The sequence below is a fragment of the Gouania willdenowi genome, chromosome 4, assembly GCF_900634775.1.
Source record: "Gouania willdenowi chromosome 4, fGouWil2.1, whole genome shotgun sequence".
NCBI classification, from domain to species: domain Eukaryota; kingdom Metazoa; phylum Chordata; class Actinopteri; order Blenniiformes; family Gobiesocidae; genus Gouania; species Gouania willdenowi.
The window spans coordinates 30,353,524-30,376,387 of record NC_041047.1 but is presented as its reverse complement, the minus strand read 5'-3'; the positions used below and the strand labels follow the sequence as shown (position 1 = coordinate 30,376,387).

General features: G+C 38.4%; 1 protein-coding gene across 1 annotated transcript; it reads right to left on the bottom strand.

Annotated features, from left to right (window-relative positions):
- Positions 1-803: 803 nt before the first annotated feature.
- On the bottom strand, positions 804-17,856 carry LOC114462246 (F-box/LRR-repeat protein 5-like). Its single transcript, XM_028444936.1, has 11 exons — positions 17,549-17,856; positions 11,867-12,082; positions 10,461-10,556; positions 9,387-9,582; positions 9,082-9,267; positions 7,922-8,047; positions 7,677-7,831; positions 7,312-7,394; positions 6,533-7,234; positions 4,919-5,067; positions 804-1,668 (listed from the first exon to the last, which is right to left on the bottom strand). The coding sequence occupies exons 1-11, from the start codon at positions 17,630-17,632 to the stop codon at positions 1,592-1,594; spliced, it is 2,070 nt and encodes a 689-aa protein (XP_028300737.1). The 5' UTR covers positions 17,633-17,856; the 3' UTR covers positions 804-1,591.
- Positions 17,857-22,864: the final 5,008 nt, after the last annotated feature.

The following is a 22,864-nucleotide window of genomic DNA, read 5'->3' as shown; positions in this document are numbered from 1 at the left end:
TGAAGCTGCTGCTGCTGGATGAACACAGTGTGGAGACGGACTCACATAATAGCTGCTTAAATATCCATGTGTTTTACTGTAATGTGCAGTTTTTGATCGCTTTGGTGATCACTGATCTGCCTCAGAGCGAGTCAGTGGATAGACACGCCCACTCATGAATATGCATAAGCAGGCAGCAAACAGACCATTGGTCAGAAAGTCGCTTTTTAGAGGCTAAAACTCTAGAAAACAGGAGTTTGGGAAAACAAACCTCAAACACTATGATTTTGGGGTTTTTAGAACAAATAGAGACGGGTGAAAAATGCATGATATGAGACCTTTAAATGAAGAAAGGACAGAAACGTTTCAGTTACTGAATCTGACCACAACAGAAATGTATTCTGGGTCCATAGATGGATTTTTGGTTGCTCCTCATTGTGTCAAAGATATACTTTTTACTTTAAAGGCTTTCAACATTTTCTGAAGAAGCTTTTTATTTTTAAAACCATGTCATTACATCCTGATGTGGGAGACGTACTTTAGTCCTCAGCTATGGCTACAGATTTAGCTTAAAAAATGGTTTGTGTGAAACCCTTTGGGTGTTTTTTTTATTTAAAGGTAAAGAAACTAACGGTGCACAGACCACATTCAGCCCTCCCAGCTTTAGTAACACTTTAAAGTTCATAAATTTGATTTGGTAGTTTTTACCAAAGGACACAGATCCCCATTATTCATACATGTAAAAAGCTGTATATACATTTAAATAAGGTTTTGGTTTTTTTTACAATTTTGCAGACGTATAGTTTTAAATAATACAACTCTTGTTCTTTTGACTCCAAGATGCTTTTATTGTCTTTTCTTTGCATTTGTTTAAATGTTTTCAATTGCAACACTTAGATAACAACTGCTTTTTTCAGCCGCTCTCGTAGAATCACATGGAAATGTTAGCCTCTGGTTTTTAGCTTCTGTTGCTGCTTGAAATCGTTGGTCCATTCTCTTTCAGCCTGCTGGAGTGCAAATACGTGGTGACGTAAAAGCCAACATTTAATAGTAATGAGTGAATGTGAATGATTATTCAATATGATGTCCCAGTTTTCCTATTTCTATTAGTAGCAGACTGTGTTCTGGTATTAGCAGCAGCATGAAAGTCACAACATGGTGGCTCAGGGCAGTCGAGGGTTAATGTGCCATTATCACTGTGTCTTTACATCATTCAGTCCATTTGTGTGTACGTTCATACACCAACCTACTCAATTAAAGACTCCACAATCTGGGAACGGTACTGATGAGCAGAGCGGGAGCTGACCTGAGCGAATATGTTGGAATATTAGTGACAGAAGAAAGAAAGGAAGGTTTGATGACCACAAAAACCATTGGATCTTTTTTTTTTTCCTCACTTTTTATCCAAACCAAAAAAAAAAAAATATTCATTAGCAATCGTCTCAAATTCACAATCTTTTTTTAAAGAATTACTTCCTTTTAAATATCATGGAAACAAGAGCACAACTAAAGTTTCATCAAGAAACTTTAAGTGACACAAAGTACAGCAAAATGGTATTCCCGGGATAAAGTGCAAAAAAAGGGTAGCGAGACGTTTGTGTAGGGGGCGTGGTCACTCTCCGGAGCGACAGCAGGCTCTGAAACCACACTGCAGGTTCTGGCATCCGCTGGCCGTGTCTGCATGAGGACCTGCAGAAAAGAGAGGGAGAGAGAGAGCACAGCGCACACCTGTGAATGAGGAAGTAACGACAGCAAGGCGTTAAAGTTGCGTTCACATAGAACACGACTGTGGCGCTTGAGGGGAGATAACTTGAGGTCGCATCATTTACATTGATTTTAATGTAATCGTGTTGCTTCAGTCGCGTTTGGTGTGAATGCACCTTTAGGCGTCTGTCTACAATACAGAACATCAAGCTGTTTGAGGGTAAATACTGTTACTGAGAAATGTTTTGATTATCTGCAACGACCTGAGCTAAATGTACATCGCCATGACATGATTCATAATTTGCTTGTCATGATACGATGTATCACAAAATTTGACCTTTACAAGTAAAGCTGAACGATTAATTGCATTTGTGATATTATCACAATATTATAAAATGCAATTTTCTAATCGCAAAGGCTGCAATTATTTTATTTCTGTCTGCACAGGCTGTCAAAGGTCTACACTATAAGAAGTGCAAACTTTCTATATGTTGAGGAGGTAAAACCACACATTTGTTTGCTTTATTGTTGTAATCTGTGCTTTAAAATGTATATTTAACATTTATTTAAACTTTAAATAAATCTGAAATGGTTTATTATGAAAGATTGATTAATTGCTTGTGTTCATTGAAAAATAAATGACAAGAGACCCTTGAAAAAATAATTGCATATTAGATCGCAATCGCAATATTGAGGGAAAAAAAAATCGCAATTAGATAATTTTCCAAAATCGTTTAAAACCTATTTACAAGTACAAAATGCTATGAAATACAATTAACTTCATTTTTTTTAAACTTGCAAGAACAAGTAAAAGGTGACTAACTGTAATTTAAATACCAATCAGGGTTGGGGTCAATTATAATTGTAATCGCATAATTGATGATTAATTACAATGGTGGCATAATTGTAATTTTAAAAATCTGTTGCTGTCGTAATAAAATTGTAATTGAGTTCAGATAAAATACTTTGTAATTGCCATGAAAATTAAAATAAATAAAATAAATAAAAATTGTATATTGTAATTTAACGCAAAACTGTTGAACCATGTTACAGTTCTATGTACAGTTCTATACATATGTAGTTAATTATTAAAATATGTTTCATATCAAGCTTTCCTACATTTTACCAATTAAAATAATATAAATCTAGGGGTGTAGTGACATAAAAAAGGCTCAGACACCCACACCATAAATATTAAAACCTATATTTACATTGATTAGGAAGCCTAATAATGTAAACAAGATATGAGAAACTAATCAGATAATAGATATTTGTTTTTATTATATTTTACAGCTGAATTAGGATCCGTTATCATTAGAGATGCTAACACATTGGACCTCTGTGAAATGTTTAACCTGTTTGTATGATGTGGATGACCCCTGGTGTTGAGTTGTTGTCATTACATTTTGTTCTCTATATAATAATAATGTTGCATTTAAAAATAAATAAAAAATAAGAGATGTTACCAGAAAGATAACACAAGAGGAAGCTTAACTTTTATTAGGTCCTGTATTTCAGGCTCAATAACTGTGATTAATTGTAATTGACTTTCTGAGAAAAAAAAACAATTTATTTTAATTGTAATTGAAAAAAATGCTGGTCCCTGTAGTCATAATGTAATTGTAACTGAAATATGTAATTGCCCTCAAACCTGGTACCAATATCAACAACAAATGGAATGTTTATCAAACTGTCAAATTATATTTTTCAAAAAAGTTAAACTTTTGCTTCTACAACAGATTCTGATTCTGTTACGTTCATAAATTCTTTAAAAAAAAAGTAGCCACATCGATAAAAGTATGTTTTATGAAAATAAAGTCCAATTAACTTCCAAATTAAAATGCATTGAGGAGTGAGGTAGTTTAATAAGGTTCACTGACACAGACTGACTGAGCGTTTACGTGCTACGCATGTGCTCGCGCAATTAGCACAAGTTAAAAAAAACATGATTAAAAAAATGATTTGGATGTTTTTTGCATCGATATGATAATCGCGCTGTGAAACATTGCGATATATGGCCAAATCATTTAGTTCTTACACCTGTAGTTTATCATCTGATTGAGGAAAACATGCTGGAAGCTCTGAGAGAATCTACTAATACAAAAATGTATTTACAGTAGTTCTACTGGTGACCAGTCTGATAACTGGCAGAGCATCAAAGCACAAGTTATGCTTTCAATAAAATCATTAAGCGTTTGCATTCATTTGACATTTTAGACCAAATACAGTAAAATCCCACTTCAGATGACGGGCTATACCAGAGGTTCCAAACTTTTTTCGGGTCGTGACCCCATTTTGATCTCACAAACTTTTAATCAGTCCTAGAATTAGTTTTTGATCAAGTTTATTAAAGTGTGTTAAATATACACATATATATGTATATATATATACATATATATGTTACATTTTATATTTATTGTGTGATGTGTATTTGAAAAATAATAATTAAAAGAAAATGTAAAAAATATACTTTTAATAAGTTTTTTTTTTATTTTTTATTAATTGCTCATTTAGACATTTCAGGAGACCTCGTTTTAATCCCAGGCGACCCCACATGGGGTCCCGACCCCAAGGTTGAAAACCCCTGGGCTATGCATTCATAAAATTTCTTATGATCAGCCTCGTTGTCACTAGATAACCCGTTCACTAATAAATGAAACACTCAATGTGACCAAACTTAAGCCTTTTCCACATAAAATCACATTTTTTTTTAAATGTCGTCCAAAAGTTGTGCTCATCAATCCTCTGTTAGATTTACTCACAGACAAATGTCCAAGGCACAAAACTGCCTCATTCATGCTTCATCGCATTGCATTGTGGGATTGGGAGTCGTAGAAGAAATGCAAAAATGTCTCAAAGGGGAAAAGTTTCTTTAAGTATTTTTACTTCATTGTTATATTGATTTAACATTGATCAACATCCACTATTGCTTTGTAAACAAGCTTTAATCACTGAAAACATCAGAAATGTCCCTTTAGCATCATTAGTGGATGAGAACAACTTCTGGATAACAAATGTGTTGGAAAAAACACTGTTCATGTGGTTAAGCAGCTTTAAGGCTTTTCCTGGAGATGTAGGAGACCAAACATCTACGTTCTAAATGTAACTCCTATGATTAGGGTTCTTGCTACGTAAAGCTACAGCTCTCATAATCACTTACCTCAGAACAGCAATAGATCATACAGTAAATATTACAACATGATTAAGGAAGGTTTCTGTGTTTCACTGGTGTTACCGTTGATGTTGTCGCAGTAATAGAAGTGCTCGTCTTTAAGTGAAGGACATGCTGACACCAGCTCCTGTAGCCCCACCTCAGTGATGATCAGGCAGCCAGATAAGTTCAGGTGTTCCAGAGACGGAAGACCCCCACGCTGAGACAACGCCCTGCAACACACACACACAGAGACACAGACACCTTATATTGGTCCGACCATTCAGAGACATGCTACTCATACAGTACGTCACTGTTGTTGGTTTAAATACTAGAGGTCGACCGATATTGGATTTTCAAAGGCCGATGCAGATACCGATTTTAAAAAAATTTAGCCGATGGACGATATCTAAAGCTGATATTGGAAGAATTTTTTTAAAGCATATTGATTATGAAAGACAATTGAAACACTCATGATATAAATGTATATATTAGAAATTAAATTAAATACACTAATAGAACTCTTAACATTGATTGAACTTTAAATATACCCGTACACAACCAAGTAAAACAAAAATCCTTATCCTATTAAGGATATAATAGAATAAGGATATTTGATCAGGCACTATTATATTATATCCTTATACTATTATATCAGCTTTTTTTTTGTAAGCCTATTGGTTTCTAACTCTCCCATGCACATGCTATTATTATTATTACTTTTGTTGTTGTTGTTGTATATTCATAAATCCGAATGGATGTTTTTTGTGTTCTTTCTTTTTTCCTTTACTGGCTACACTAAAGTGCTAAATTAAATAAAAATTAAAAAATGTAAAATCGGCCGATGGCCAATATTGAAAAAAAAAGTCCATATATCGGCCGGATAGATCGGTCGACCTCTAGTAAGTACGAGTTTGAAACCCTCGCAGACAGAGTTCATGGGAGAATAATGAGGGTTTTTTCCCCCAATCTATGAACTCCATTCTAAACTTGCATGAATGACATCTCTGTTCTAACTTAAATTCATGTTCAATTACAATTAAATTGCGATTACAGTTACCAGATTTTTTCCAATTACAATTATTTTCATCCTCAGAAAGTTAATTACAATTAATTACTATTACTGAGCCTGAAATAAATAACCTAACAAAAATAGACCTTCCTCTGGTGATAGCATCTCTAATGATAACGGGTCCTAACTCAACACTAAAAACAATTATCTATCATCTAAATTATTTCCTATCTATTGAATACCTTATTATGCTTCCTCATCAATGAAAATATAAGTTTTAATATTTTTGGTGTGGGCGTCTGAGCCTTTCTTGTGTCAGTATACTTCTAGGTTTAATTATTTTTTGTTAAAATGTGGGAAAGTTTGATATGAAACATATTTTAATAATTGTTAACTACATATGTGTAGAACTGTAACATGGTTCCCCAGTTTTGCGTTAAATTATAATTCACAATTTGGATAATTACAATTACAAAGTTAATTATCTGAACTACAATTTATGATGATGACAGCAACAGATTTTTAAAATTACAATTACGCTATAGTTGTAATTAATTATCAATTACATGATTACAATTATAATTGAGCCCAACCCTGGTTCTAAACAGTTCCCTGTTAAGTTATAACAATTTAAACTAATTCTTATTTGAACAAAGTATTACAAAGTGAAGCTATTATGCATTTACCTCAGGCCCAGATCTGTGACTTGGTAACATCCAGAGAGACTGAGAAACTTCAGGGAACGCTTTGCCTGCTCATTCCTATTTTCATTAGAGGAACATTTAGTCCAGAGTTCTGCAGTGCTGCTCCTGCTGGTGCCTGACTGACACTGGGGGCCCATGAAAGTCCTGAGGGCCACGTCAGGTGAGCAGCAGGCGGAGTGCCCGCAGAACACGTCCCCGCTACGTTTGTACTGTGTAAGGTGTAAAAAGGAGGCGTCTGATCCAGTCCTGCGTTCACGCCTCCTGCTCCTCCCACAGCAGCACAGTCCTCCCACCAGCTGGGTCTCCACCAAGCACTCCGCCTCAGGGAGATACATCCCCATCCCACCGTGACGCTCCGCCGCGTCCTCGATGTCAGCCAGATCTGACGTGTCCAGCACCCACACCTGAGTGGGAGTGCGTGCGGCCCCCCAGCGGTCCGGACCCTGTTTGAAAACCAGAGCCTGCCTCCTCCGTGCCACCGAGTGCAGCTGCCTCTCGTCCAGGAGTGCGATCGGACCCCCGGTGCTTTTAAGGAGCTTGGCTCGGCGATCTGTGCGTCTGTCAGAGGAGGACGTGATGTCACCCAGCCCGACCGACAGCTTCTTCAGAGTGTGATCAGTGATATTCTCACAGCCCGACAAGTCCAGGTGCTCCAGGGACAGACAGGCTCCCAGAGCGGACCAACTAGACCAGAGCAGAGTGAGAAACACAGATGAGTACTGAGCATGCTCTACAAACTGTCACAGTTAACTTATCGTTACCTGTCAAACGCAACATCTGTCACATCAGTCTGGGTCAGGTCCAGATGAGTGATGTTGGGGCACAGATCAAGGATTTGACGAACCTGTAAAACCCATGAGTACTTTTAGCTCAGAGATCATGTGTCATCGTCATGTCAGAATTCAGCATCACTTTATGTAGCTTATTAAATGAAAAAAACATTTATGTATCAACCACACACCACACTGTGCCTGTTGGGTAACACTTTACTTAAGGTTTTATGCATAAGGCTGACATTATGCTGACAGCGTAATGTCAGCCTTATGTATAAAACTTTAAGGAAAGTGTTACCTCATGTTGATATTACGACCTTTGTGAAAGTATAGTGAGTTTTTCAGCAGTTTACCATTTTACTTGAGACTGTTGAGCTGTAGGCCAGAATGATGGACTTGACGAAAGAACCAACGACCGGCAGAAGATTCTGGATAAACCCGTTCAGAAGCCTCTTCTCTCTCTGAGCGATGCTGATTGCTTTGGAGCCTTCGGTGTGACTCGATGCATCTGATCACAAAGACGAGAGAAATCGTCTCATTACGCTGATCAAGCAGACGCTCAACAAAAACATGGCATTTGATGTTGAAAAACCCTCACCAGACTCATCCACGTCAGCATCCTCGTCCCATTCCTGGTAGGCGCGACCTTGGTTCTGACAACTCTTCACCCACTCCTCATCTGGCTCCTGGTCCAGATCTCCTGGAGGACCACTATAAAAATCTCCTACAGGAAAACATACAAACACCTTGCAATAGACATTGTCACCATGATTTCTTTTCTTCATCCTATGTCCTAACTCCACTGTATGATTTTCTCTCAATGTAATTATTTTTCAACAATGTGAACGTTTGCACTAAAGCCGATTGAGCAACTCCATGAAAGATCAATCAAGATACTTGATTAGAAGCCCATGGCTATTCACATATGTATGTATTCTATATCTGTTTCTACCCCTGCACCATGGGATTATGGATGAAAATTAGCGTTTAGCTGAATCCTGTACATTTACAACTTCAGTTGTACATTAATACACACTGTCCCACTCAAATAAATCAATCAAATAAATAAGGAAATAGAAATCTTTTGTGGAAAAAAAAAATAATTCCCACCAATGGCAGCATTCGATTGCACTCGAAACCCGGATAAAACCGACAAAACGAATCAGAAAAGTGCAATAAAACGGCTCGTGAGCTCAGGACCCCGACTCGGGAACTCAGGCAGGATCCAAGCAGCCCGAGTCGGTCGGATTGACGTTTTAGCAAAATGGTGGCACCCATCGATAGACGTAAACAGTCACTTTCTCTTCAACTTTTACTTTTATGTGCTGTCTAATTTGGCATGTGTGTTACAAAAAGTGTAGAATAACTCTGTAGTGGCATTTCCATCCCCACTCTGTTCATTTGAACACTGCTCTGCGTAATTAATGATACCATACAGTTCAATGCACTCTCTACAGTCTATGGTTCTATGAAGCGTGCAGTATTCCCCCCACTGGTGCATTCAAGTCTTACTGAAAGTGTAGGACGTTTTTCTTGCTCTTAGTCTTAAGTGGCTAATATATATTTCCCCAGTAGGTATTTTTGCTCCTCCAAAAGTATTAAAACAAACATCAGCTTGCTGTGGCCAGTCATGTTTCCGAGCTTACTGAATAAAACGCATTTACCTTGGAGGTTGAAATTGACGACCCAGATCTTTCCGGGTTCCAAGTGCAATCAAACGCAGCATAAAAACTACAAGACTTTGAGGTTAACACTGACCTCTGGCCCAGCGCACCGGGTACAGGTGCCTCCACAAAGAGCCAGTCTTGGCTAACTCTGACCAGGTGCTGCACACCTGGCTGCAGCGACACAGATCTTCAGGGCCCAGGTAATGAAACAGCCTCAGCAGTATTTCTGTGGGCAGCTGGGAGATGTGTGTTGAGCAATTCCTGTTCTTTTCCAGTTCTGAAAGGAGAAATAAAACAAAAGCTTGGTTTACCAGCATCTCAGAAATTAAAAAGTTACTATTTTATTCAACGTCGAAAGAGAACGCAGAATCAGAGTTTGGAAAGAGACGAACTGACCGTAATCGGATTTCTCGTGGTCGGCGTATTTGAAGGCTTTCTGCAGCTTCTCGGCCTGACTCCACAGAGTGAAGCCCTTCAGCACTTCAGTGGCACAGTCCCATTGCTGCTGGCTGCAGTGCTGTGCTATCACCTGCTTCTTGATGTCTTTCAGCTCCTCGTAGGTGAAATACTGCATGAGCATAGGCTGAAACACCTGCAACAAGCTTCTTTGGTTTACCAACAGCAGGGTTGGGGTCAATTACAATTACGTCTTCAATTATCCATGTACGATTACAACTCAATGACAATTACAGGAACCACCATTTTTTCCCCAATCACAATTATTACTTTTCTCCTGAGCATCAATTATAATTACATTCTCAATTACTAAAGTTTAATTACAGTAAATTACAATTTCTGAGCATTCAATTATTAACACTATAAAACCTAACTTGTGTTAGCTTTCTGTTAGGGTCTCTTATGATAATAACGGGTCGGTTTTGATTCATGTCTTAAATCAGCTGCAAAATACACTAAAATATATTACCCATCATCTTATTTGTTTTTCATCTCTTGGTTTCCTTGTTAGGATTCCTAATCAATGAAAATATTGGTATTAATATGTTTGGTGTGGGTGTCTGTACCTTTTTTCTGTCAGTATAGCCCATGATTTGAACTCATATTTACCGGTAAATAGTAACAGAACTGACAGATAGCGGGAAAAGTTTATATGAAACATATTTCATTTATTCATGATATATTTATTTTAAATTCTAAATGAGACTTCATAGAATTTCTATGCCAATTACAATTAAAAAGTAAATTATCTGAACTTAATTAAAATAAATTATGACTACAACAGCAACAGATTTTTCCAATTATGATTACTGTTAGAATTACCTCATAATTGTAATTAATTATCAATTACCCCAACACTGACCAACAGACAGCAGCAGAAAATCTCAAACAGACATTGAAGACAACTTTCCTCCACCATGGTTACAGTTTTTTACATTGTTTATCAGCAGTACGGTATTCATCTCTTTTGCGAAGTGTCAACAAGATAGTAATAATATAACAAGGATGTTTTACCTCTTCCTCCTCCTTCATGTGAGGCAGAAAGTCCTGAGTAAAAGCTTCCAGTCTCTCCTTGAGCTGCTGTGCGTAGTTTAGCTGCTCATATTCATTCTAGAAAAACAAAACAGACCATAAACAGTCCTTGATTACTTTCAACACATCAAAAACGAGTTATATTATTGATTTAATTTTCATAGAAAAGCTTTTTATTCTCTTCACTTTTGTGATATACATATATATACAGTTTTGACATCATTTCAGTGCATTTGGGATTAAGTTTACTTTTTTATTATTGTAGCCGACACATTTATGTTTATAGAACCACCTTTTTACATTTCAGGGCTAATACTAGAATCAATTTGTAAACCTGAGAACATTTAACTTGTGCTTGGTACATAATTTGTGTTAAAAAAAAAATTTAAATTAAAAATCGATATCGGCGCCAGTGTATCGATAATGTACCGCAGGATGAAATATCATGATATATCGTATCGATATTTTGGTATACCCCTACCAAACGGAAAAAGCCATGTGCTCAGAAACTGAAAAGAGCAAAAACTATCATAACAGAAACTGCATCATTCTGAATGACCCATTTTATCGATTTGACGTTTGCATTAATGATGGAAAACAGATGAGCTCAGCAGAAAAATCTTGGTCAATTTATGCCTAATTTGTTCTCAAATTAACCGGTCTTACAAATTACATCACCCAGTAAGAGTTGGGGTCAATTATATTTTTCAATTACGTCTTCAATTATCAATGTTAAATTACAACTCAATTATGATTACAGGGACCAGCATTTTTCCCCCATTTTAATTGAAATTACAATTTTCCCCTCAAAGTCAATTACAATAACATTCTCAATGACTAAAGTTTAAGTGTGCTCATCAATCATGTTTGAACTAGTTTTTGGGGTCTTGTGATAGCTTTATCTCAGAAAAACAAAAATTCCCACATTTTTCCATTTTTATGTCTTGGTACGGACAATCACAATTACAAAGTCAATTATCTGAACTAAATTACAACTCCATTATGATTACAACAGCAACAGATTTTTTAAAATACAATTACAATTATATTTACATCATAATTGTAATTACCAATTAGGCAGTTATAACTATAATTGACCCCAACCCTGCACCTAGTACAGTGCCACATAATGCTTTCCACTGCACACAGAGTGCACCTTTCTAACCTGAGTTTACATGTTTTATCAGAGCCTTAATGGCCTTTTCTTAGACTAGTTATGTTTGATCCCCAACTCCTAAAACATGTCCGATAGAGTAAATGGAGTTAAATGAGGCACATACTATTTTTTCCCACACAAGTAATTCTTCCAAACCCATTTTTGTACCAAACAAGCGATGCGTTTGCCACTACAATAATTAAGGCTAGCAGACATCACATCTGTTGTTTACCTTAACACTCTGCAGGCCCTTCTCAAACAGGGACAGCATCTCTGACAGCTTGTTGTCAGAGTGAACGTTGTAGACGGTGCAGCAGCGCTGCTCCAATAGTCCGATGATGTACTCGTTCTCAATCTGCTCGTGCATCTTAAACTCCTTAAATGTGGCACACAGCGACTGAAGGAACGAGCGGAAGTCATTGTTGTTGGAGAAGTTGGTCTTTGACAGCTGCAGAAACATAATGAAACAAGCACTTCATCAACTCAGCTCTTTCACTGGTATCAGTGCAAACATCCCACACATGCATTACAGTCATCAGATTCAATAAAACTTTAGTAATACCATTGGACAGAATCTCTAAAGCAGAGTTGCACAATACATCGATCGCTGAGGAATTTTGTGTCGATTACGCACGTGGGCCGCAAGACCCCATAAATGAATGAGAACGGCACAGTCACGTATACTAAAAATGAAACCCAACAATTCAGCTTTTGACCTCAACTTGACGGGGCGCTAGAGCACTAATCTGTTAATTTACAACCTCTAATAATAAGTAGAAGACCCTCCTCCAGCCCAAAGCCACTCACACAGACCCGACCAGGTACATTGATCAGCAGCACCATCAGACATCCTACGTGGGTGGAGGCTATTAGTGATGTCCCGATACAACTTTTTCATTTCCGATATGATGCAGATATTGCAGCCTTGCGTATCAACCAATAACAAAAATTACTAATTTTGTAGTGTGGAATGTTAGAAAAGGCTTTATCAAGTGATGTTACTCAAACAGACAACAATCGTCAGCAACAGTAGGTATGAGGAAAAACTGACCAATATATTATGAATTAATTGATTACATCAATTTTAACCTTTAACATAATATCTACAGTATTCTACAATTGAATACAATAAATAAAAAATTAATTGCAAAAAAAAAAAAAAAAATGAAAATTTTAATCTGATATTCATTTTCAGGCTGATATTGGACCGATAGCCGATATCGGATCTGGACACCCCTAGAAGCTATTGAAGTTGTTCTAAAGAACAAAATGAGCTCCAAACACTGAAACGCTCAGTGTGCTACTGACTGACACCGATAAATGTGCTTTTTAATGTGGGTCTGTGATTAAGTGAGCAGATGTATTTGGTGCTTTCCATTTTCAAAACATTTTTCTTCAATGTATTTTTTTAATATATATTCTAATCAAACTCAGTTTTTAAGTCTTACTGTTTCAGTATCATTTTTGTATTTTACTACAAAGAAGTGGAACAAACTGCAGAATCATCGCCTTCATGCCTACAGCACTAATATAAACACTTAGGGTGTACTCACACTGGCAACTGGGGCCGTTCCAAGCTCACAGCAGGAATCCCCCCCTCCCTGTCCCTTTTCTGGCATGGTTGAATGGACGTGATCACCAGCTCAACTCGGTTCCCACAGTGAAACACATCATCACGTTAATTTATGACACACGTATGGCGTTACGTCACCATTAAGCGACTCTGGGTTTGTTGTTGACAGTACATTCTGTTAATTTCATATTTTCTGTTGCGTAGGGTAACTATAAACCAAGATTTACCCAGACACGTGCTCTTTTCACGGACTGGGTTTCCCAGGGCCCCTGAACGCATCACGTTAATTTAAATGACCATAACTCTGCTCATATTTGTTCTATCGGAGAAATTCCACCAGTTTATGAAAGATAATAAGTTGCTCTTTACAGCCAGTGTTGGTACATTGCGGTAATTTTACTCACACGTAACAGAAACATTAAAGATGCTGCTTTGTTTTGACGAAATCGACACGAGGAACATTGAGAACCAAGTGAGTGAGAAAGAAAGAGATTAAAACAGACCAAATAACGGTGGATTTATTAAAAATGAAAGACTCTCTCTGACGATAAAAACCACCATGAATGGAGGTTCAAATGGATTTGAAAACAAAGGAGGAAACTGAGCCTATAAAGGTAAGATCAGTTTAATTTCTGGATCAATAAATGTCGTTCTGATTTTGTGGAGCTAGTCTTTGTGTACATTAATATAAGTGTAAATAGATGCTTTTAATGTGAGACAATTTAGGACAGAGTATTTGTATGTTTGTTTAAACTTTATGTGTGTTTCTGTGTCCATCTGAGCATATTAATCTCCATCACATTCAGTTTTCCTTTTGATGAACATGACATTAACTCTTCTTTTATTTCTTCTTCTTTAAGTCCATGCAGAGTGGCCACGCCCCTCCCTGGACATTAAAACCATGAGCTGACCCTAGTTTCCATCATCAGGTCTAGACCCATCACTTCTACAGACAACAGACAGAATAAAACTCAGAGTCAACATGGGATGCACTTATTTATTGAAATGTATATTAAATGATTATTTAATTTTCTGTAATTTTATTTTTTAGATGTTTTTAATTGTTTCAATAATTTAGAGACTTAAGGAACAGATTGTTAAAATGCATAATAAAGGTGATTTACTTGAGTCATCACTAATTTCAGATTGTTTTTAAGTCTTTGTATAAAAATACAAACAGGACAACAATGATGTGCAGAGCTGCAGTAATGTTGGCTTCATACAATAATAATAATAACAACTACTGCACATGCCACCAGAGAAGCTTCCAGTGAATAACTTACAAATAAAAAAAAGTTCACTGATGGTGACATTGAGATCTCAATGTCACCATCAGTGAACTTTTTTTTTTTGTAAATTATTCACTGGAAGCTTAGATATTGTGTGACAAAGATATCAAAGTTTGTTGTTTTGAGAAGAGTCATATTTATGATTAAAAGTTATGATTGTATTATATTCTAAAGTTTAGAATGATCTGGCTTGTCTTCCTTGCTTTCTGTTCACAGCATAACTTTACATTTAGTTCTACAAAATGTGTTTACAGCTAATTTTACTGATTATTGTTACACATAATCCTGCAGGTGCATTATATACAGTATAAATGTGTAGATTTAACCAACTGTTGGAGAAACCATTTTATCTAATACAAAGCAAACGACATGCAAACAGAAAAACAAAGGTAGAAATAGTGTATTTAAATTATGAAATTAGTGAGTTGTTAAAGTGCTGAGGTGCAGCGGAGGGTCTTCTTCTGCAGAGACGTGATGATGAGGGGTCCGAGTAAAACCCAAAATTCCATGGTAATTTTGAGGGTATAAACATGCATATAAACACATTACTGGTATATTAACCCATATAAACCAAAAAATATAGAAATGGGACATTTTACGTCTGCAAATGTGTAACATATTACTGGTATTTTGAGAACAGGACACATGTAGATTTCTGAGCAATTCATTATAGTTGTGCAGGACTAACAGGAACTCCACACACTGATAATTGGTATTGCCACAAGTGCACTAACACGACACGACCTAAGAAGAGAACTAAAATAAGATTAAAAATAAATAAATAGTTGCAACAATTTGCAGTCTTGTTCCAGGTTCTGGTGTCATAATATTCCCATCCTTGTACTTCCAATGTTTAAATGTTTTGTTTTTAAGGTTCATGTTACATTTTAAAGGTTGCACTTTATTTCTGGCTTATTGATTTTTGTTTGGAAAATTATTACCCTTTCTTTCAGACATTTCATTTATTTGGGCTTGTATTTGTGATGTTCTGTTTTTGGTTACATTTAGATGAATAAATTAATACACAACACTTTGCTCCCCATGACACTTTGTTTGTTTTCATTCTCCAGAGTTTGTGAGTATGTGTCCCAGAACACTGAAACACCATATATATTTATATTGTTTATACATTAGCAGCAGTACAATGTCCCATTTCCATATTTTCTGGTTTATATGGGTTAATTTACCAGTAATGTGTGTTTATATGTATATTTATACTCTCGGAAATACCCGAACCTGATGATGACCTGCTACACTCCGTTACTGTCCCGCTGTCGGCTGATCAAAGAGAAGTCTTGACGGCCATGTTGTCCTCTTCCTCCATGAGTTCTCTGTGGTGTTGTTCATATATATATATATATCAGGTAACGCCAACTCTGAACTTTTCATCGGCTAACGAGCACTTCTGACACCGCTATCATTGCGGAATGCGGATGTTTACGTGCCGTAAAGCGTCGCGCGGTACCAACGTCATCATATTTTGCGCGCGAGTCGAGTTGTGCGTGCGCATGCGCGGCCAACCGTGCCAGTCTGGCACGGTGTTTGGACCACCTCTTCCAGCAGGACCATCGGGCCGTTAACCCCCCTGCAGTGCCGTTCACACCTACGCAGGCCAGACAATGGCCCCCCATGGTTTCACACATGCACAGAGCTGGTTAGGAACGGCCCTGGTTGCCAGTGTGAGTACACCCTCAGTATTATCACTGTCAACTGAACATTAGTTTAAAATGTAATTGCCACCAATTCATAAACCTCAAAACAAACTCCGACTTCTGCAAAGAAGGGGAACTTGAAGCCAAATGATCTCTACAGTAGTAGGGCCTCCGGTTTAACGTGATCGTGGAACAGATTATCATGAAGGACCGCCGTCCTTACTTTAGCTATTGAACTGTTGCCATGGTTATTCAAAGAAGCATGGACACAGCTATAAGTGTACTAGACCTATAAAATGTATTTATTTAGTTTTACTAAATAATAAAGAATGGGGGTAAAACTGATTGTATTCACTGATGAAAAAGTAACTACATGCAGTAAAGGAGAAAATCGAGGATGAAACTAACAGTTATGTATTGTGATGCAACGTGGAATCAAAGCATTGTCTTGATAATTGTAACAGAAACAAATGCACAGCCCAGTGTCCAGTCAGTGGTTTTACTGTGATCCAGCTGAGAATTACAATGAAAGTGAGAGCTGCTACACAGCTGAGTCTGTCCTACCAAACTCCCCCTGAGCCCCCTTTATTCATAACGTGGTGCTGGCGTAATCAGAGGGTGCCAGGTTTGAATCCAACCAGGACCATCACTGTGTAATGTTGAGCAAGTCCCTTAATCCTAATGAAATTGGAATACTGTAATAAAGCTCAGGCACAAATAACTTCCTGTTCTCTACTCGTTTTGTCTTAAATCCAGTGATTGGATGAAGATGAAATCATGAATTAATTACATTGAATGTCATCACATGTTAAGTATTCATCACAGTTATTCAAGGATATGGCTTACAAAGCACCTCTCTATAAAGGAGGATGTAAACACTGACGGCTGACGTCATCACAGTGCTGACCGGACATGCGCAATCTCACGTTAGCATACCCCTGTACATTAGCCACTGTTGCTACCTGAGCAAAACAAATGCGTAGTGTCACGTTTCACGAAAATGTAAAAAAAAAATATATATATTTTCCGGTTTCTGTATTTCAGACTATACAGTGTAGACATTAGAAACGGCTTGTGAAACGCAAACGCGTTGCATAACACCGCCACCCTACAGGTTGGCTAGGCTAACAAGCTTGTTAGTTAATGGGTGATTTATTTAATCATCACTAAAATCCAACACACACTTCAAGGAGCTGGATGAAGATATTTTATAGCATTAGGGTGACATGTCAACCAAGCAAACGTCTGCTTTGGCAGAATCCGTATTGAAGTCTGGAATCTACACGGCTTCTAGACGCTCGTTAGCTTCCGTGCTCTCGTGCTTTAGCCACAGCGGTAAATATTAAGCAAAATTGAGATTTACAAAATAACAACCAGCGGATACCGTATTTAACACACACCTTATCGCAGTACAGTCCCACCAGCTGCTTCATTCGCCAGTGTGGCCCAGTGAAAACATCCACTTCGTCCGGAAAAGGAGCCATGTTTGCTGGAGCTTACTGCGTCATCCGCTGTGAGATAGCATCAACCGGGAGGACAGAGGACCGCCCACCGCTGTGCCAGTTACCAACTGGTAAACCGCTAACCTGCTACCCTCTGCTAAAAGAGATTACATCCTCAAAGGTTTTAAAATTAACGGTGGGAAAAAGATCATTTTGAAGTTTTTCAGTTTTGCCCAAAGTGAAAGAACTTCAGTTTAAGGTATTAAAGGTGCAGTAACTTTCAGATCCCTCCCTCGATGTGTGTCAGTATGACAGCCTGTCTGAGCCACGATTTAGCCTGTCATCTGTCTTTTAAATGTATCACTAGGTATTTAGAAGGCATCAGGGAATTCTAATAACATATATTATTTAAATGTTATTTTAGTTTCTCAGGGTGTGTAGGCTACTAACAGCTGGAGCTTCAAACCAAAGCCCTGCCATAGAATGTTGACGTTGTAGCTGCAGACCCAGCTGGAGGATTTAACATGGACAAGTACGATAAAGTCAAGAAAATCGGAGAAGGCTCCTTTGGAAAGGCCATTCTCGTTAAATCCAAGGGGGGTGGACGTCAATATATCATCAAAGTGATTGACATTTATAGAGTAAGACCCCACACCTGACATTCATCTCCATCTGCACAAAGAGTCACTATGTGGTTAAAGTACACACATTTTAGCTTCAGTGTTAGCTTATGGGGAAAATGGAATTCTAAATGAAATGACAGCACATTTTATAATCAATCAATCAATCAATCTTTATTTGTATAGCGTCAAATCATAACCAATGGTATCTCAAGACACTTTACAGTAGAGCAGTCTTAAGGACGGACTCTTCATTTTATGGATACACACATATGCATATATACGTATATACACATACATATGTATCCCACACCCAACATGAATTCATCATGGCGGCAAGGAAAACCTTCTGTTAAGCAGCAGGAACCTTGTGTGGATCCCATTCCTATGATGAACAGCCATCCACGTTATGCTGTGTTGGGTGTGTGCAGAGGAAAGGGTGGAGACAGAGTTGTTGAGACTCTGTAACTCCACACTGAGGATCCCACGGACCTGCAAGACAAAAGCCAGAAGGAGTACAGGAGCAAACACACAAGGGAAGAAGCAGACATAGAGGGAGTGTTTGAGAGAGGAATGGGACCCTCTCCGGTCCCTCTCTAACCTAAATGACCTCTCTCTTAACGCCCTCTCCAACCTCTCTCCAACCGAGCATGCCAGACCCCCCCCCGGCAGTCTATGCCTATTGCATCTTAATTATGAGCTATGAGCTGGTTCCTAACTAAAAGCTTTACCAAAGAGGAATGGTTTGAGCCTAACCTTAAAGGTAGAGAGGGTGTCTGCCCCCCGAACCGTGGTTGGTAGATGGTTCCAGAGAAGTGGGGCCTGATAACTGAAAGCTCTTCCTCCTATACTACTTTTAGAGACGAATGGAACAACGAGTAGTCCAGCATTTTGAGAGCGTAGTGTTCTGGGGGGATTATATGGCACTACAAGCTCCTTGAGATAGACTGGTGCCTGTCCATTTAGGGCTTTATAAGTGAGAAGAAGAATCTTGAATTCTATTCTATATTTTATGGGAAGCCAATGCAGAGAGGCTAATACAGGAGTAATGTGATCTCTTCTCCTAGTTTTAGTCAGTACACGTGCTGCAGCATTTTGAACCAGCTGAAGTGTCTTAAGCGACTTGCTCGGGCAGCCTGCTAATGCTGCGTTCACACCAAACGCGTTTTCTGCGGGACTGTTCGCGTCTGTCGCGCGAAACCTTCCGCAGGATTCGCGGGATCAAAAAATGTTTCCCTATTCGCTTCATTCGCGTCTGAAGCGAAGCTCCGCCCACCAGACTCCCAAACGGCGACAACCAGGCTCTGTTTGTTTCCACCATCAACTATGGAGGACCTCCGTTAACTCACTGCTCCTAACCTCAGAAGGAACGTCGGCTTTCCTGGCTTTCCTGGCTTCACCAGGTTAACCAGCGCCACATCCAACTCGGTGAGCTTCACTGACCGCTTCAGAAGCTACGCCTGGATGATGACTGCTTCCAGCGGTACCTGTGGATGACCAGCGCCCGATTCGACGACCTGCTGGGTCGGATTGGCCCACGGATGTCCTGCAGGATACCAACTACCGGAGCTCCATCTCTGCAGCCGAACGACTGTCTGTCTGTCTCCGGTAAGTTTCATAAGCAACTGAAGATGCCATGATTCATCAGACACATCTCTCAAATACACACTAAAGATAGATACTATATTAATCCCTGCTTTATTATTGTTTTTTATCATAAATATATTACAACTAAAATAAAAGTTAATCATTATAATAAATTATTTACTAATGTTATTTTTTGTCCTCTGGAGATCTATTCTGGAAGATGAGGCTTGTTTCATTAATATTTATTGTTTTTAACTCTTATTAATAAATCATTATTTATTTACTACTGTTAATTATTGTCATGGTAACACATTCTGGGAGATAAGGCCTGTTCTCTCTAATTTCTCCACCTTTTATGCACACGTACACACACCCACATTATATATATCTGATTATCAATGATCTGAGCTTTTCTATGTTGTTCACTGTGCAGGTATCTGGCCACAGGTGACTCCTTCAGGACCACTGCTAACAGCTATGGACGAGAGGTCTTCACATCGTACTTCTCTGCAGGAGCCGTTCCATGGCTAGACATATTGCACCAGCACACCCAAAACGACTATTTAAAGAGCCAACCACATACTTCTATAGAGCAAACTTCCTACTGTATTAACATGTGTATAATAAATATGGAAGAATGGGGAGAGAAACGTCTGTCAGCTTCATTTTTAACCAGAAAGAAATAATCCAAGAAACCTCACCTCTGAAATTAATTAAAGGCATTAAAGGTCTCACAGAGAATCAATATGAGGAAACTATATATTCTTGTATGAACAAAATATATAACCTTGATGTGGTGTACACATAGCTGTTAAGATGCATTGATAGAAATTAAAAAGAAAGCAAAAGTACACTTTAAAATGTGTTTTTAATCAACAATTCTGAAAGAACACCATGTACATTAACAATATAATACCTCAATTTTAAACAAACTGTTTACTTCAATATTATAATACTTACATAATAAACAAACTAGTATAAACAACTATTCACAATGTGGTTCCTGCCATGCAAAGAGTGCCGCCCATCCAGCCCAATCCAAAACCTAATTAAAATTTTCCAAATTTAGTGTTACCGGATGATAATCAAGAAGTTTAAAACTTTGAAATTTAACGTTCCCTAAATTCTGGTGGCACTTTTTGCAGGATAGAAAGCAGGTCTCTGAGAAACATCTCATCCTCAGTCAGAGCTGGTGGTGAGGAGGAGGTCTCCTGAAGGTCTGTAGGATAAGCTGCTCCACCTCTCTTGGAGGGCCTTGGCTGGACCTCTTCTTTGCTCTTTTTCCTTAAAAATAAACAAACACATTATATATATATATATATATATAGATATATATATATATATATATATATATATATATATATATATATATATATATATATATATATATATATATATATATAAAATAGCGTATCAAGTCACTGTTACTTAAATAAGATCATAGATATATTTTAATTAAACATTAAATGAGGTAATGATCAACATTGTCATCACTGATATACCAAGCATTTATAGATACATTTTATTTATAACAGAATGCAAAACAACTTCTGTCATGTTCATATCAGATGGTTTGGCTGCACTTGTTTCTGCAGGAGATGCTGCTGTAGCACCATCATCAGCATCTTCTCCTACTCCCTGAGCACTATCTGTTCCCCCTCCCTGTCCTTCTCCATCACTCATCTGATTGTTTACCTCTGAGTGACAGCAAACACAATATATGAAACACATTACTATACATTTTAAATCATTAAACTAGATTTAGATCCCCCACTAGAAGAAGCCCTGTGATGCATAAAGGCCTGAATATTAACCTGGTATATATTTCTATATGTCTGCACTGATAAACAAACCTCCAGTCTCTGATGGTTGACCATACTCTGTGGTCCTGTCTTCCTCAACCCTCCACCCCATGTTGCTGCTTGTCTCTCGCGGTGAAACAAAGGGGTCGATGAAGGACATGACCACAGGGTATTTCCACCGTTTGGATGTTCCTGCAGCTGACCCACTACGGTTCTCCTGACTTTTTTTTCCTCTCATAACCCATAAGTGAAAATAGCTGGTGTTAGCGGCTAATGCTATCATTAGCTAATGCTATCCTCACTCACTGCCGACTTTCAAAGATGAAAACTACAGAGAGAACATTTACCTGCTGCTCCACCTCCTCGCTGATTCTCCTCCACACCAAATCCTTCCTTGTCCTGGTTAAAATAACAGGCCGTGTCATACAGCTCCCGATGGTCACACACCGCTACGATTAGCTTCCCCTCAATGGTTGAACGGGTGAAAATACTGGTTTCCGTGTTGCCTGCCTGACGTCATTGCCAACAAGGACTCTGATTGGCTTTCGCGCCTGCGCGTCACGCGAAACTGCCGCTGGAGTTCAATATTTTCAACTCAAGCGAACGGCGAATAACGCGAAAATCGGGAGCGCGCTTGCCGCAGCATTCGCGTTCAACGCGCGAAACAGTTCGCGCCGCCCCACCGGCGAATAATTCGCCTCCCAGCGCGTCTAAACCATTGACTTTGCATGTAATCTGTTCGCTTGTGCCGCAGAAACCGCGTTTGGTGTGAACGTAGCATTAAAGAGAGTTACAATAATCCAGTCTAGAGGTAACAAAAGCATGGACTAGTTTTTCGGCGTCGCCCTGAGACAGGATAGATCTGATTTTAGCAATGTTACGGAGATGAAAGAAGGCAGTTCTTGAAGTTTGTTTTATGTGAGAGTTGAAGGATAAGTCCTGATCAAATAGAACCCCAAGGTTTCTAACAGTTGTGCTTTGTGCCAGAGTAATGCCATCTAGGGCAGTTAGGCTAGCATAGGTTTCTCTAAGGTGTCGTGGGCCCAGTACAATGACCTCAGTCTTGTCTGAGTTGAGAAGAAGAAAATTTTGGTCCATCCAGGCCCTAATGTCCTTTAGACAGGCCTCAAGTTTAGATTGCTGATTTGTCTCACCTGGCTTCATTGATACATACAGTTGGGTATCATCAGCATAGCAGTGAAAGTTAACAGAGTATTTTCTCATAACATTACCAAGGGGGATCATATAGATACAGAAGAGGATTG